Here is a 14,493-nt window from a genome sequence, read left to right as displayed (position 1 = left end):
TTTCATCATTCCCCTATGACTGGATATTCATGTTGTTTCAATGCTGTGATTTTGTTCAGTTTTGATCTTAAAGAAGTATTCCGAGATAGCAAATTTTTAATGCTCGCAATCCTCAACAAGGCTGTCACAAACCTGGGGACCAGACGTCAGGCTCACACCACTGTCTGCGCTGACTTGGGACTTTTTCTCCTCTGTCTCACCAAGGTCAAAGGTGGGTTTGATTACTTCAGGCCCTGAGTAGGGGAAGACTTGTGTTACTCAGTACAAGAGGCTAGGGGCAGGCTGGCGAAGGGAGTGGGACAGCAGCACAGCCTGGTCCCAGACCAGTTCATCATGTCCCAGTCACCTTTCCAGGGACTGCCACCCACTCAGGCCACACTGGACGAAGTCCCCAGATGCCTTAAGAACCAAGTAGGAAAAATTAAACCTGGTCTCAAGGGGTTCTGCAGCCATTTTCTCAACCTGAGAAAATTCTGACCAAATCATCTTAAAGCAGAAAAGCTCCACAAACAAACATCAGAACCACATTCCACTGCACTCAGAATCAGAGCTTCACTCGTGCCTAAGACCCTTTAAGGGTCCCCAGGTCACTCTGCTTCCCAAACAAATATGTCTAAAGGGGCTAGAAAAGGAAGAGCCCAGTGAGATTAAAAAACACCAGCTGTTTCAGCGGACGCTGCCTACCCCCACCCTGCAGCTTCTGTGTTTGACATTAAAAAACCACCCCCATATTTCCCGCCCGCCCACAATGGTATGGCAGAAGGACAGAATGACAGAAAGCAAGAAAGCGTGCCTAGGCAAGCCACCAGAGAGAGTTGGGAAGCTACAGACTCAACACGGAGGGACAGCAACCATCTCTGCCAACTGTGCCCACAGGCCTTCTAATGGGGTGAGGGAGATATCAGCCAATGAGGGGCACTGAAATAGGCAAACATTCTCCCCACCAACTCGGAAGCAATAGAGAACCAAGCTCTAAGGGATTTTACACAGTAGATGCCCTGATTACTGCCTGATTACTACAAGGGGAGGGGGAAAGAAGAAGCCTATGAGCATATACCTATGAGTCACATACCACCTACCTGCTTTCATTCCAAATACCCGCCCCCAAGAGCAAATTTGGGGTGGGGCTGACAAAGGGAGCCTGCCCCAACTGGGCCTGGGGAGTTGGCAGGTATGGGAGACTTGGGAACAGGAAGGGGCATTTGTTCCTTACTCTGTTTTTCCAAAGCTTTTTGCTTTTTCACTTCCTGGTGCTTGTTCCACAATTCTACCCCAGATGCAATGTGAGCAGGAGAGAAAGACAGAGAGAGTCAGAGGCTGGTCAGACAGACGAAATGGAAACCCACCCACCCAAGATGATTCAGTCTCGGGTACAGGATTACAAATCGAGAGATAAAAAGAGATCTTCATTGCGGGGGAGGGGGGTTAAAAAAAAATCAAGAGATCTAACGCCTTCCCCCCAGGTCAAGAACTAAATCCCTATCCTAACCTCAATGTGGCAGTAAAAATCTCACAGAATGTTAGAGCTGGCAGAGCCTTTAATCAAGCTCCTTCATTCTGGCAGGAGGAAACTGATCCCAAAGAGGCTGGAGCACCTGCTCAAGATCAGGTAGCTCAGGACCAGTTTAAACTTCCACCACAGCAAGCCCTCTGCCAAGTGAGCTAGGCAACAGCAAATTTTAAAGATTCCAGATAAGACAGATGATTACCTCAAGCAGCCAAAGGGTTTCAGAAGCATGAACACAAACCTGTTTGATTCACTGGATTGGAGAGAGGCCACTCAAGGTAGGCAGTTAGCATCCCTTCTTGTTGCTACCAAAACCCCCCAACTTACCCTCAGCATCAGTGCCTGCCCTACCAAGAGACCCATCTTAGCCAGTCATCGGGAAAAAGGCTTCCGGTAGAGGTGACAGAGAACACTAAATGGTCAAGAAGAGCATCTTAGCAGGGGTTAAGAAGAGAGAGTACCGATCATAGCAATTCTCTTCCTGGAAGAACTCTAGAGTCTACTTAGTGCAATCTCCTTGTTTTCCAGATGAGGTGATAGAGACCCTGAAAGGGGAAATGATTTGCCCAAAGTCACTTTCCTAGTTGGGGGCAGATACAGGACTAAAACTCCAGACCTCCAGACTGGCAGGTCAGTACATTTTCTAGAACATCACAACAGGTAGGAGAAAAGCATGGTTGACTGCCTCCAGGACAATATTTTGCTGGTTAGAGAAGCACAGCTCTCCTAAGAAGGAAACTGGTTCCTCATTACCATTTATGGGAGCAAAAGGCAACTGCTAATGGATGTGGCAAAGAGGCACCGGCTAGAAGCACATTGCCCAGGGACCTAGAACCCGAAAAAGCAAGACACAATCTAGATGACTCAAGGTCAGGCAGGGAGTGAGTCAAACAGAGGTGACACCCAGAGAGCTCACCAAGGCTCTGCCTTAGTGGGAATGGAGAAACACCAAATGTAAGCAAGGTCTAATCAAGTCCAGTAAGGACATGTTTAAAGAAAAGCTGACTCAGAGCTCTGTACCTCGAAGTCCAGAACCCAGGGAAATGGGGTTGCCGGACATCCCCCAAAGGAGCAAATTTGAGGGCAGCATAATGGTTGGATGGGGGAAAACTGGCTTTAGAGACCCAGACAGTCACAATTTTATAGCCCAAAGATGCATCTATAAACTTCCTTATAGCTTCCAGGAGCTCATGTGGCCTCTCCATTATGTGAAGAAATCCAGATGTAAATAAAAGAGAGGGACGGGGAGTACAGCTCAGACTCCTGCACTAAGCCTCGCTCGGCCCTCTAAGCAAACCTTCCATTCTTCCTCTAAGATGTAGGTGAGGGTGGCTGTAAATGAGGCATAAGGGATAGAGAAGTATAAAGAAATGCCATTAGAAAAGGACACAAACCTATTTTCCTGTCTACAGAGCAAAGCATGGGGAAGAGAAAGGCGGGATTCTGGATGAATTGAAAGGAGAGAGGGACATTAAGAAGCCAGAACTCCTCTGCCACACCCAACACAATACACACCGATGGATGCTACAAAGTTCTCCTCCTTTAGACTTCTGGTGTCCAGTTCCTTGGGACTCTTTCCTGAGGCACTTGGTGCCCGAGGTCCCAGCTGGGGGACTCTCAGCTGTGCCATGGCCTTTGGGTCCCCCCGCCAAGCCAGGCCAGGATCCTTGCCAATTGGTGTATTTACACTCTCTGTTGGACTTCTCTTCCGCTTGTCTGGTTCTGAGGAAAAGATCAAATATAGGAAGAGGTCAAAAGAGACAGTGAGTGAGAGTCAAGGTGTGGGAATGAGGTGGGAGAAGCAAGGATAGAGGAGGATGTGGAAGGGAAGAAGTGCAAGGAAAGAAAAGCTGACATCGTTCTTTTCCGTGACAGAAAAACACCCACTACATACATACACGCGCTAGAAAATAAAATCCCAAAGCCTAACAGGAAGCAGCTTGACACTGGGAAGCTCATCAAGGGGCCGAGTTCATTCTTTCAGAGAAGAGTGGGAGAGCCGTGGACAGCATGCTGCCTTGCTGGTCCGATCCCTACCTTTACTATAGTAGTGGGTCTGGGCGATCTCCAGAAGCGCAAAGATGCTGGCCATGCCACCCAGACCTGCGTGGGCGTAGGACTGCTCCAGACTGAGGACCGTGCACTTGAGCAGGTCTAACATGCCCTTGTACACCTTCCGACCGACCTCCTGCAACAATAACCCAGGGGCAAGAGTTGGGACAACTGCCTCTGGCGCCCATGTCCCTCTTCCCAGTTGATTCCAACTCCCAGCCCCCAGCACTGACCACATCTGGGATGATGTCCTGCTGGGCCTCGTCCTCTGACTGCGCCGCGCGGCTCAGCTTGCTCAGGACGAAGACTCTAAGCTGCTCGCTCTCCAGCAGCCGTCGCACCTTCTTCGTGTTGAGCCAGCCGACTCCCTGGCCGTCCAGCACGCTGTGCACCACCTCCTTCAGGAACTGCTGGTTCTCACTGGAGGGTCCACATACCACTTCTGTGGTCACTGGCTCCTTTGCAGAGCATCTCCCCCTTTCACCAGATTAGATGTTTGCCTCCAAGGGCAAAACGCAAAGCCATGTCTCCAAACATCCGAGTCCACTGCAAACCCTACCTCTCCAGACGGCCTGGTTTGCCCGAGTACCCACCACTACTGGCACACGCTGCTCAACACCATGAGCTATTACTGCCGCGTGGGGATTGAGTCAGGAGGGGAAGGGGTTTCATTTACCCACTGAGAGCTTCCCTCCCTAGTGTTTGGTACAAGGATCACTACCTCTATCTGAGAACTTTTAAAACAGCTCTGCCATTTATTACCTAGAATTGCTGGATCGACCCTGAGGTGATGGAGGCTCTCTTTTCACTGTTGGGCTGTGTTTAATGACCGATGACTTCTGGTCCACTAAGGCCCTCCTGTTTCCTACAGCCAGGAAGGTAGAATGAGAGATATCACGACTGTAGTCAGGTAGCTGGTGTCAGCACAGCCCTGGGTAGCCGTGTTCCACACCCACTCCCTGGAAGGGCTGGCTGAGGGCAGCACTGGGGCATCACACATAGGTAGAAAGCAGCCATGGCAATGTGGAGGAAGTGGGCATGGAGACTCAGGCCACTCCACATGCACCAGCAGCGCACCCCATGGGCAAGCATGGGCATCCCGGGGCACGGGGCAAGGCAGGTCACTCGAGTGATGCTGCTTGCTCCGTGAGGAGGACGGCCCTCAGGCAGGCACAGGAGATGCTAGGAAAAAACATCATGCATAGCTCACGGGCAAGACCCACCTTCACCACTCCCGGGGCCGGCTTCAGTAACAATCTCCATTAGAGTATTTAGCCCAAATACTGGGACACAAAATACACAATTAGTAGGTGCACCATGATACCACAACCCCTGTACCCCTCAATGGAGCTGTAAGTCAGATAATCTGAGCATCCTCCCAAAGCTTAGTGCACATAACCTTAGTTCTTAGGCACCTCAGAGCTGGAAGCCAAGTGGCCACGAGACGACTGAGGCTCGAGGAAAGACCATCCTTAAGGCTATGGCCTCTCAAAGCCAGAGGCAGGGTAATAACACAAGGAGCCTTTAGGTACTAAACAGGCACATGCGTGAAAGGGGACCATGGGTTTTCATGAAACATCTAGCACAGGGGTCCAGGGGGGCTGCAGGTATGCAGAGGGAAGAGACCCAACTTGTAGATGCTGTCATGGGAAGGGGGGTGGGGGTGAGGATGGGAGCTGGATGGGAGTGATGAGTGCAGCAAATGAAGGGAAGCAACAGCAGGCAATGAAAGCATTTCAATTGCTCTCCCCTTGAACTGTATCAAATGAAAGCCAGTGACGCTAACACCTTTCCATCCCTCACCTACTGAGCCTGTGTAGACTCACTCTACAGGGCTGGTTAGCTCCCTACACCACTAGCTATGATGTCCTTTTGCCCATCTAGCCTATGTTCCCATCCCCACCAAAGAACATTCTTTAGATTCCTGACACTTCTAACACTGGGAAGAGAGGTCAGTTAAAAGATACACGAAGCTGCTTCTCACTGTGCTTCCTTCTGTGATTAAATATTTCAGCACAAAATCCAGAATAAATAAACAGAAGTCAGAGTAAATTCAGAAGAACCCTTCAGGGCTTCCCTGGTGGCGCAGTGGTTAAGAATCTGCCTGCCAATGCAGGGGACAGGGGTTCGAGCCCTGGTCCGGGAAGATCCCACATGCTACGGAGCAACTAAGCCCGTGAGCCACAACTACTGAGCCTGCGCTCTAGAGCCCGTGAGCCACAACTACTGAAGCCCGCGTGCCTAGAGCCCATGCTCTGCAACAAGAGAAGCCACCGCGGTGAGAAGCCCACCCACTGCAACAAAGAGTAGCCCCCGCTCTCCACAACTAGAAAAAGCCACGCACAGCAAGGAAGACCCAACGCAGCCAAAAATAAATAACCAAAATAAATAAATTTATAACAAGGAAGAACCCTTCAAACTGTCAGAGATCACAAAACGAAAATCAAATAAGGTCTTAATTGCCCCTAGAAGCCAACCAATGCTATCAGGCCCATTCATAGGGCCTAAGTTGACATGAAGCCAAAGTAAGAGGCTTCTTGACCCTATAAACACTGCCAGGCTCTTCACAACCGTTCCCTGGGGGGCCAGCTCTTTAGGACGGACTTTGTCCTAAGTTCACGCGGTAGGAACCTGGCAGATGACTGGTGGCAGCTGATGAGCCCTATGTTAATTACGTGCCTCTGACAAAGGTTCCCCCCAGAAGCAGCAGTAATCCCCCAGTTGCCATTATCCTATATGATATAACAGGACCTTCTCTTTAGCTACAAAAGACAGTCTTCCATCTGAAAAACAGCAAGAACTCATGATGTGCAGTGAAAGCCATGGGAAGCGATATGAGAGGCAATGGCCGGATCAAAGGATTCTTCATACATGGGGCTCCTGACAAGCACCCACAGGCCTGAAATATTTCCCAGAGAATCTTGGCTTGGCAAAAGGAGCGCTGGAGTTACCTTTCAGACTGGGGAAGGGCGTGGTTTTCTCTCGCGCTCCTTTGGTAGGCAGTGTGAGATTTGAAAGACTGAAGCTCGTACTGTGGTTCCGATACAGACTGCCTGTCAAGGGGAGCGAGTGAGAGCACTGAGTCAGAGGGATGAAGAATCAGAGCGTTATGCTCCAATGACCGTATCATCATCTTCACCCTCCTCCTTTTCAAATGCAATCCCAGAACCTCTGACCTCGCTGAGAAAGGATCACGCCTAACTCGGGGCAAACAAAGGCGGCCACTGCCAGGACTGCTCATAACCCAGTAACAACTTTCTCTGACGGCTTCCCACGATAACATCCAAGTCTCTTCTCTACTGCTGACCCAGCATGAACGCCGGCAGTTAACGTGCTTCCGGTCTGATGTTGGTGCTGTCCCTCCTGGGCTTCTAAACTCACCATCACAATTATCTCCCAGGTCGGCTTTCCCCGGTCCCTAGTCTGTCTTTAGTCTTTAACTGACAACGCCCCTCATTTCTGGTAATTTTCTCTACGCACAAGTCAATGTCACATAGATTTCAAGGCGCGTTGATGAAAAAGTCCTTTCCCAGGCAAAGAAGATATTAGATATATACCCAAGTCAAATTTGACCAGAATATTTCCACAAAATATATGTACAAGTGTATGCTTTTTAATATAATGATTATTTTTCAGTTAACAGCTAGCTGTCTTACCTGAAACAGACTAAAACCTCCAGGTATAAAGATAACGACTAATCTGTCCCTGTTCTTCATTGACCTCCCCTGAAAATACCTTATTCAGTGTCACCCAAACGACCTTATCCGGAGCTTGATAATGCCAACCCAGCCCTATATCTGAAGCTCTAAGCCATACCTGCCATGGTCAGGCCCTGCTGGAGCGAAGATGGGACAGAAGCGTGAGAGAGCTGAAGGCACTTACTGGCAAAAGACATGATGCCCCCGAAGCCCTCAGTGCTGTTGTTGGAGACGGTGGAGGTGGGCGAGCTCGCTCGGGAGTCTGACTCTGCATCTGAGTCACTTGCCAGTTTCAAGCTGTTGGGCCGCAGCAGCTTTTGAGCCCTTGAACGCACAGTGGCACCTATAAGCCCCAGGCAGGGGTACCTAATCTTGGGCGTGTGGGCCTGATGCTACACTGCGGTCACCTCTCCCTCCCCACAATTTCTAAATGCCTAGATCAAAGCACGACCCTCTGGGGACGCAGGACCATGAGAGCCTTCAGACTGCTCAGACTTTCTGGTTAACCCTCGCCCAGGGTCCACTGTAGTGAGGTCCTTCAGTCACCCAACTAGAAGGCAACCCCAGGCTCTCACCGATTGCCACTGACATGTTGGCTGAATCGGGGAGTGTAACTTTCCCCCTGCTCATCATCATCTTCCTCAGGGGGAAAGCCATACTGGGGCTCGAAGTATGGATTATCATAGGTTCGCCGGCGCACTGACCCCTCTCCAATTTCTGTCTGATGCCTGTCCACGTTCACTTTGCCAGTGCTGGGAGGCACGCTGGGGAGGGACTTGGAGACGCCTACTGCTGCCTTATCATCCATCTCCGTTGAGTCGGCAGGTTCCTAGGGGACATATTAAATAGAAAGGAGTCACCTGGTGCCCTGTGATGCCTTCCTATGTTCTCAGTTCAAGCCAGGCCTGTCAGGTTGCTAGCCTAAGGGGTATGTGAGAAAAGACCTTTGTTATACCCCTGTTCTCTATCTCCACAAATTATGCAAAGGGGATCTCGGCTAACCCCTGAACAAAGCTGGATGTCCTTCTGGGGTCAAACTGTATCTCACAGGCTCTAAACTATAGGATCTACGGAGAGGAAGAAGGGGGAAATGTGGAGAAAGTAGTAAATTAAGTGAATAGCTTCATCCTAGCTTTCCTAACAGAGCTGAGGCCCACGTCCCAAGTAACAGTCTTCACTTATCCACTCCTCCAAGTCCTCACGTACAGAACTGGCTCCATGGATAACGGTGCTGGGGCTACTGCTGGCGGTGGTGCTGGAGCTGGAACGCAGAGGGGGGTTTTCCTGAGAGTTCTCGCTGTCTGGGCCAGGTTCCTCTGCTTCCTTCTGGCTCTGGAGCTCATCAATAGCTACCTCACTGGCATCCCCCAGTGCCGCGTGTGTCAGAGGATCCACGTCTGCCAAAACCCAAGGATTATGTGTATGGTTGATTCACTTTGCTGTACAGTAGAAACTAATACAACGTAGTAAATCAACTATACTCCAAGGACTTCCCTGGTGGCGCAGTCGTTAAGAATCCGCCTGCCAATGCAAGGGACGTGGGTTTGATCCCTGGTCCGGGAAGATTCCACATGCCACGGAGCAACTGAGCCCGTGTGCCCACAACTACTGAGCCTGAGCTCTAGAGCCCGCGAGCCACAACTACTAAGCCCCCGAGCCACAACTACTGAGCTCACGTGCTGCAACTACTAAAGCCTGTGCGCCTAGAGCCTGTGCTCTGTGACAAGAGAAGCCACCGCAATGAGAAGCCTGCGCACCACAACGAAGAGCAGGCCCCACTCGCCGTAACTAGAGAAAGCCCACGTGCAGCAACGAAGACCCAATGCAGCCAAAAAGATAAAATAAAAAAAAGTCTACTCCAATTAAAAATTAATTAAAAAAATTTTTTAATTAAAAAAAAACAACAACAAGGATGGCAGGTACAGACCATACCATCACAGAACCCCAAACCCTGTCCCAAGCTGGCCAATTTCTCCAAGTACACTTACTAGGAGTATCACCATTGATGTCACATTTCATCATCTCACTGACAAAGTCACCAAGGGAAGAGTAAGAAGAGCTTGAGTCATCATAATCCATACTATCACTGCCGCTGCAGAGTGAAGAGCAAAAAAAATAAAACAGAAAGAAGGGGCAGGGAGGAAAATCAGCATCAGGAAAAATAAACAGAGGAGCACTCTTAACTCAAGGCCAGGGAGCAAGATAAAATAAGGACGCAAAACAATCAACCAAAATATAACCCAAGGCTTCAAGGACTGATGTCTAAATCCTATGAAATTCTGCAGTTGTGCTAAATAACGGCTAGCAAGAGCCTCTTAGACTTCAAGAACTGTCTTGCTGCCATAAGGGGCTGCTCACCTGTCATCAGTAGGGTCAGAGTCAGAGTCGTGCTCCGGCGGCACGCTCAGCGCCTCGGCCAGGTGGGAACTGCTGTCATACACTCGATAGTGGACAGGCTGCAGCTGGTGGGTGTACCACTTCGGCTTGTCGCCTATCAGGGCTGGATCGAATGTGTCTACCCATGGAGGAAAAAAGGAGAGAGTCAGCAATAAGGGAAAAAATCATTCAAAACCTAAAAGAAAGGTGGGAAAAAGTCTAAAGCAAAATCAGAATGGCAGGGGCAGGTGGAAGATTAGAAAGGGAAAAAGCAAAGGGAAGAGCCATCAGGAGGACAAACGCAGAAGGAGGGGCAAAGCAGAGGTAGGTGGACTCACTGTTGTGAATCCGCTGAAAGGCATAGTTGGTGGGGTTGAGGATCCATTCTCCAAAGTACTCCACAGCCTGAGTCCTGGCCAGTTTCTCAGCAAAAGGAGTCTGCCGGGGACGTGAGGCTAGAAAGGAGCCAGCTTGGAAAGCTACCACGGGCCGGGGGAAGAGACGCAGGGTACGCGTGTGCATCTGAAAGCCCTGCAGCACGTTGGGGGAGTTGAAGAAACGGACCATGGCCACTCTGGGGAAGAAGGGGATGGTGAGATGACCTGAGTCCCTCGCCCTGCAGAGCAAGGATCCCGACGATCCGAGGCCTCAGACCACCTCCCACAGTCATCATTTAATGGGCTTCCAACAGCAAGGGGAGAGGTATCTCAAAGAATCCTCAATCCCCTTCTTCACACAAGGTCTAAGAGGCCTGCGAGTATGATTATTTCTTCTGTTTGCTTTTACTAAGGTGGCAAATGTAACCAAATATTATATACATTGTATACATAAAGAACCTCTGGCTCAGGGAAGTAATCTGCCCCAAGGTCACTGAGTGAGCAGAGACCAATTTAAGAGCTTGTGACTGTGGGGATGGCTTGGCTGTACCTGGTTGCGACATCCACAGAGTCCACATCGTTGCCATAGATGAGTGGGTTGAATTCAGTGGAAGGTGTAGACTGCAGGTCATTAGAAGGCCTTCCCAAGAGAAGAGGGATCTCCTGGCCTTCGTGGAATTTCTCCAGATTGAGGATGGGCTGGGTGTTGAGACTCATGCTGGCGAGGGCCTGCGGAACAATAAGAAGTCCCTCAGAGAAGGCAGGTTTCTGGGGCAGCCAGCCAACCTCAATTCCTAGAAAAGAACCTTCATCTTTGAAACAAAAATCCAAATATTTTAACCTTTAGAAAACAATCTGAATTATGAAATCTTCAGCTTAAGCCAATCTGACTCAAGGCAACGATCTAAACCTGAAGTCCGAGGCAACAGCTTTCAAATTTGTTTTAGCTACAAAATCTTGTTTTTCAATTGAAATCTATGTAGAAATATAAACAATCGAAACATGTAAAAGTAAAGCTTCTCTGAAGGACATAAGGAACCCAGAGCCTCAAATGCTCGGGGGTCCCAACCTAAATCAACCCTCAGAGGCTCCATGGGGCAGTCTGAAAACCACTGGTCTAGCCCAGCAGTGTTTCTTAAATGTTAATGAGCATAGGAATCACCTGGGGATGTTGTCACAATGCAGATTCTGATTCAATATACTTGAGGTGATTCTGCCCTTTTAACAAGCCCAGGTGATGCTAATGCTGCTGGTTCGTGGACCACGCTTTGAGTAACAGGGGTCAGGATACAGGATCTGTGAGCCCAAAAATCTTAGCTCCTACAAACATTTAAACTCCAATATCATATATCAACCTCTCCATCTCATTAGTCATACTAAAGCAATCATCAAGAATGAAAAACACAGCAAAGGAAGACAGCTAGAGAACTTTCTGAACTTGCAATCCACACCGGACTCTGTAGTAACAAGATATCATATTACATCAGTAGTGATGAAGCAAGTGAAAGAGAGAGAAGGATAATACAAAAATCACCCATTTATATCCAAACAGATTTCACCTAGAGGTATTTCTTTCTTCTTCTTTTAAAAAAATTATTTATTTATTGATTTATGGCTGTGTTGGGTCTTCATTGCCGCGTGCGGGCTTTCTCTAGCTGTGGTGCGCGGGCTTCTCATTGCGGTGGCTTCTCTCGTTGCTGAGCACAGGCTCTAGGCGCACAGGCTTCAGTAGCTGTGGCATGTGGGCTCAGCAGTCGTGGCTCGTGGGCTCTACAGCTCAGGCTCAGCAGTTGTGGCACACGGGCTTAACTGCCCCGTGGCACGTGGGATCTTCCTGGACCAGGGCTCGAACCCGCATCCCCTGCATAGGCGGGCGGATTCTTAACCGCCGCACCACCATGGAAATCCCCACCTAGAGGTATTTCTAAGAACTGAGACAACACAGACAGAGATTCCTGAAGACCCTTCAAATGACAGATTCCTAAAAAGAAATACAGAGCTATCTACTGGTGGTCCTACATAACACATACAGCAGCGCAGAGGACCAGGGCCTCATCACACTTTACCTTCAGGTACTGTGTTCAGCATGCAGAAGAAGAAGAAAATCAATCAATGAAAAATGTATTTAAGGGTTTTTACTCAGAGAAAGGAATTTTTGAAAAAATGATTCTGTAGGGACCAGAGATCAATTCAAGAGGAAACCATAAAAGGAGCCAGATTATCCAAACTACTGACTCCCTCCTGTAACACTGAGAATGCTCCAAGGCCATTAAGAATGGCAGATGGGACAAGCAGCAGAAAGTGAAGGGCTGTTTTATACAGCATTACAAGGATGAGAGGGTGGGAGGGGGCACACAGTGAATTAAAAGGAAGGTAAAAAGCCCTTTCTGAGATTCACCCTGCAACCCAGAAATGGGATACATCTCCTTTTAAGCCCACCCAAGGCTAAGAAAATCTACTCCACTTGAAGTCTGAAAGGAAACTGGCTCTTACAATAAGAGCTGTCTGCCTACAGCAGTCCTATAGCTGCTTTGCTTTGCTTTTCTTCATTCTTCACCTACCTGTTTTAAATGTTTTTTCAACTCTAGTGATTCTGGTTCTGGAAGGATAGGCAGCACTTCTGCATTGGTGGGGGCAATCACCTGCACCAGAAGAAAGATAAAAGGCATGACCTTAGAATTAGCTGCTCCAAAGTTTCTCTTACATAAAGGTAAGTAACAAGAATAGGAGGTTATATATACGGTATTATTATATATATGCAAACACATATATTATATACACACATATAAAATACACACGTACACGTGTATATGACACGTATACACACCTGAAAGGAAATATTATACCTAAATGTTATTGGTGACTATCTCTAGATAATAGGATCATAGTTTTTACTGACTTCTTTATACTTATTTGCATTTTCTAAAGTTTTACAATGAACACACATAAGGGCTACCTACCAAAGTCTGAATGCACTCACACTGCAGAATGTTCATATACTTTTTTAAAGTCTGCCGTTTCTTACTAGAAACTACACTCCCAGAAAGCCATTAGATGACCTACACCATAGTAATGATCCTGCAACCACAACTGCCCTACTGCTCTTGGAAGATGTGGGGAAGCATTTAACTCCAGCAAAACTAAATCTTATAATTCTTTGAGTCCTAACCAAGGCTTATTAAGCCAATAAAGTAAAAGCAGTATTTTTTAAAAAGTTGTTTCAATGAGTCTCATAACAGCAATCACCCACAAACTTAGGAACTTCCTGGGAGTAATCTAGAAAAAGAGAACACAATCCTATTCTAGACCCTACAATGCCTCAGACAAGAGCCTCACCCTACTGCTGTCCAGATCCACTAGCCATACGTCATCAGGCATTTTGAAGTCCAGTTTGTAGAGGAAGAAGCTGGCAGGGACACCGATGATGTACGGCGTCGGAGCCAACAGCAGCTGTGGAAAAGACAAGAAACAAAACCAAAACCAACTGCGATCACACATTGAGTCACGGTTTTTCTAGACAAGGAAAACGCAGGTCCACAATCCCTCTTCCAAATCCTTGAAGGTAGATGTGTTTCAAAGTCCAGAATTTTTCAGATTTTAGAAAAGTAATAGTGCATATTCTACATATTATGTAGTACCTGCAGTGGTGTAGCCAGAAGCCTATAATCATTGTATTAACTGTGATAAATAAAAAACATAAACAGCATAGGTTTTGCCACCAGATCAGTTCAGATTTTGTAGACAAATAAGTTATAACAAGGAATTCAGGACGAGTACTGATTTACAACTTCTCTGGGCATTGAGCCTTCGCCCTCAGAGCTGGACAGAGTTAGAACAGAGGTGACAAAGCCAGAAGACACCTTGAGACTCACCTGTTCTGCGGACGCCATGCAGGTGGGCAGCAGTGGAATAACAGGAAACATATACTCCAAGGGATAAATCATTGCCACAAATGCCATCACAGACATGGAGAGTGCGTTGTAGTCTCGGGACTGCAGCACCACCTGCAACGAGCCACACCACAAGGGTTACCTGACCGGAGAAGGTCTGTGAGAAAACTGCTTCCCACACTACAATTTAGTTTCTATTTCACCAAGTCTACGGCTCTGGGAGCTTAGTTTCCACACTTATCACTGCCTCACACCCCATCCTGCCTGCCGCCTCCCAGCACAAGCACTGCAATAATTCTCCCTTGAATCACTCCTTGTCATCCTAGTTCTTGTACCCCCAAATTCCAGGGTCACTCATTGGAACAGAACGACTGAAATTTTCAGAGAATTAGGCTGGTATAGTTAAGAAGAATTCAAATGAGTGTCAAGCCCTCTGAATATATCCCACACGATACTAGTACCTTAATTCAACCCACACCAACTGAGTACCTGTTGTATACCTGGTATCGTGTTATCTCCTGGAGACAAAATGATGCAAAAGATGTAGTCCCTATCCTCAGAGAACTCATGGGTCTAGCCTCTGCCACATTTCA

General features: G+C 48.1%; 1 protein-coding gene across 50 annotated transcripts in view; it reads right to left on the bottom strand.

Annotated features, from left to right (window-relative positions):
* The window catches only part of MADD (MAP kinase activating death domain), a 39,191-nt gene that overhangs the window by 17,932 nt on the left and 6,766 nt on the right, over positions 1-14,493 (bottom strand). For 15 of the 50 annotated variants that reach the window (XR_004351066.1, XM_032639893.1, XM_032639902.1 and 12 more), the window contains 17 exons: positions 13,883-14,014; positions 13,347-13,460; positions 12,572-12,652; positions 10,561-10,739; positions 9,972-10,207; positions 9,616-9,772; positions 9,246-9,349; positions 8,464-8,654; positions 7,833-8,086; positions 7,442-7,581; positions 6,511-6,612; positions 4,783-4,842; positions 4,322-4,424; positions 3,793-3,979; positions 3,545-3,695; positions 3,023-3,229; positions 133-233 (listed from right to left, as the gene is read on the bottom strand). Coding sequence is in view for 49 of the 50 variants with exons in the window: in XM_032639893.1 (XP_032495784.1) it covers positions 133-233; positions 3,023-3,229; positions 3,545-3,695; positions 3,793-3,979; positions 4,322-4,424; positions 4,783-4,842; positions 6,511-6,612; positions 7,442-7,581; positions 7,833-8,086; positions 8,464-8,654; positions 9,246-9,349; positions 9,616-9,772; positions 9,972-10,207; positions 10,561-10,739; positions 12,572-12,652; positions 13,347-13,460; positions 13,883-14,014 (2,499 nt within the window). In the remaining variant the exon portion in view is untranslated. The remainder of the gene's footprint in view (positions 1-132; positions 234-3,022; positions 3,230-3,544; positions 3,696-3,792; positions 3,980-4,321; positions 4,425-4,782; positions 4,843-6,510; positions 6,613-7,441; positions 7,582-7,832; positions 8,087-8,463; positions 8,655-9,245; positions 9,350-9,615; positions 9,773-9,971; positions 10,208-10,560; positions 10,740-12,571; positions 12,653-13,346; positions 13,461-13,882; positions 14,015-14,493) is intronic. The other 35 variants (XM_032639916.1, XM_032639919.1, XM_032639928.1 and 32 more) reach the window with 7 other exon arrangements.

Source organism: Phocoena sinus, chromosome 8 (genome assembly GCF_008692025.1).
Source record: "Phocoena sinus isolate mPhoSin1 chromosome 8, mPhoSin1.pri, whole genome shotgun sequence".
In the NCBI taxonomy this organism is placed as follows: Eukaryota; Metazoa; Chordata; class Mammalia; order Artiodactyla; family Phocoenidae; genus Phocoena; species Phocoena sinus.
This window is presented reverse-complemented; position numbering and strand designations above follow the sequence as displayed.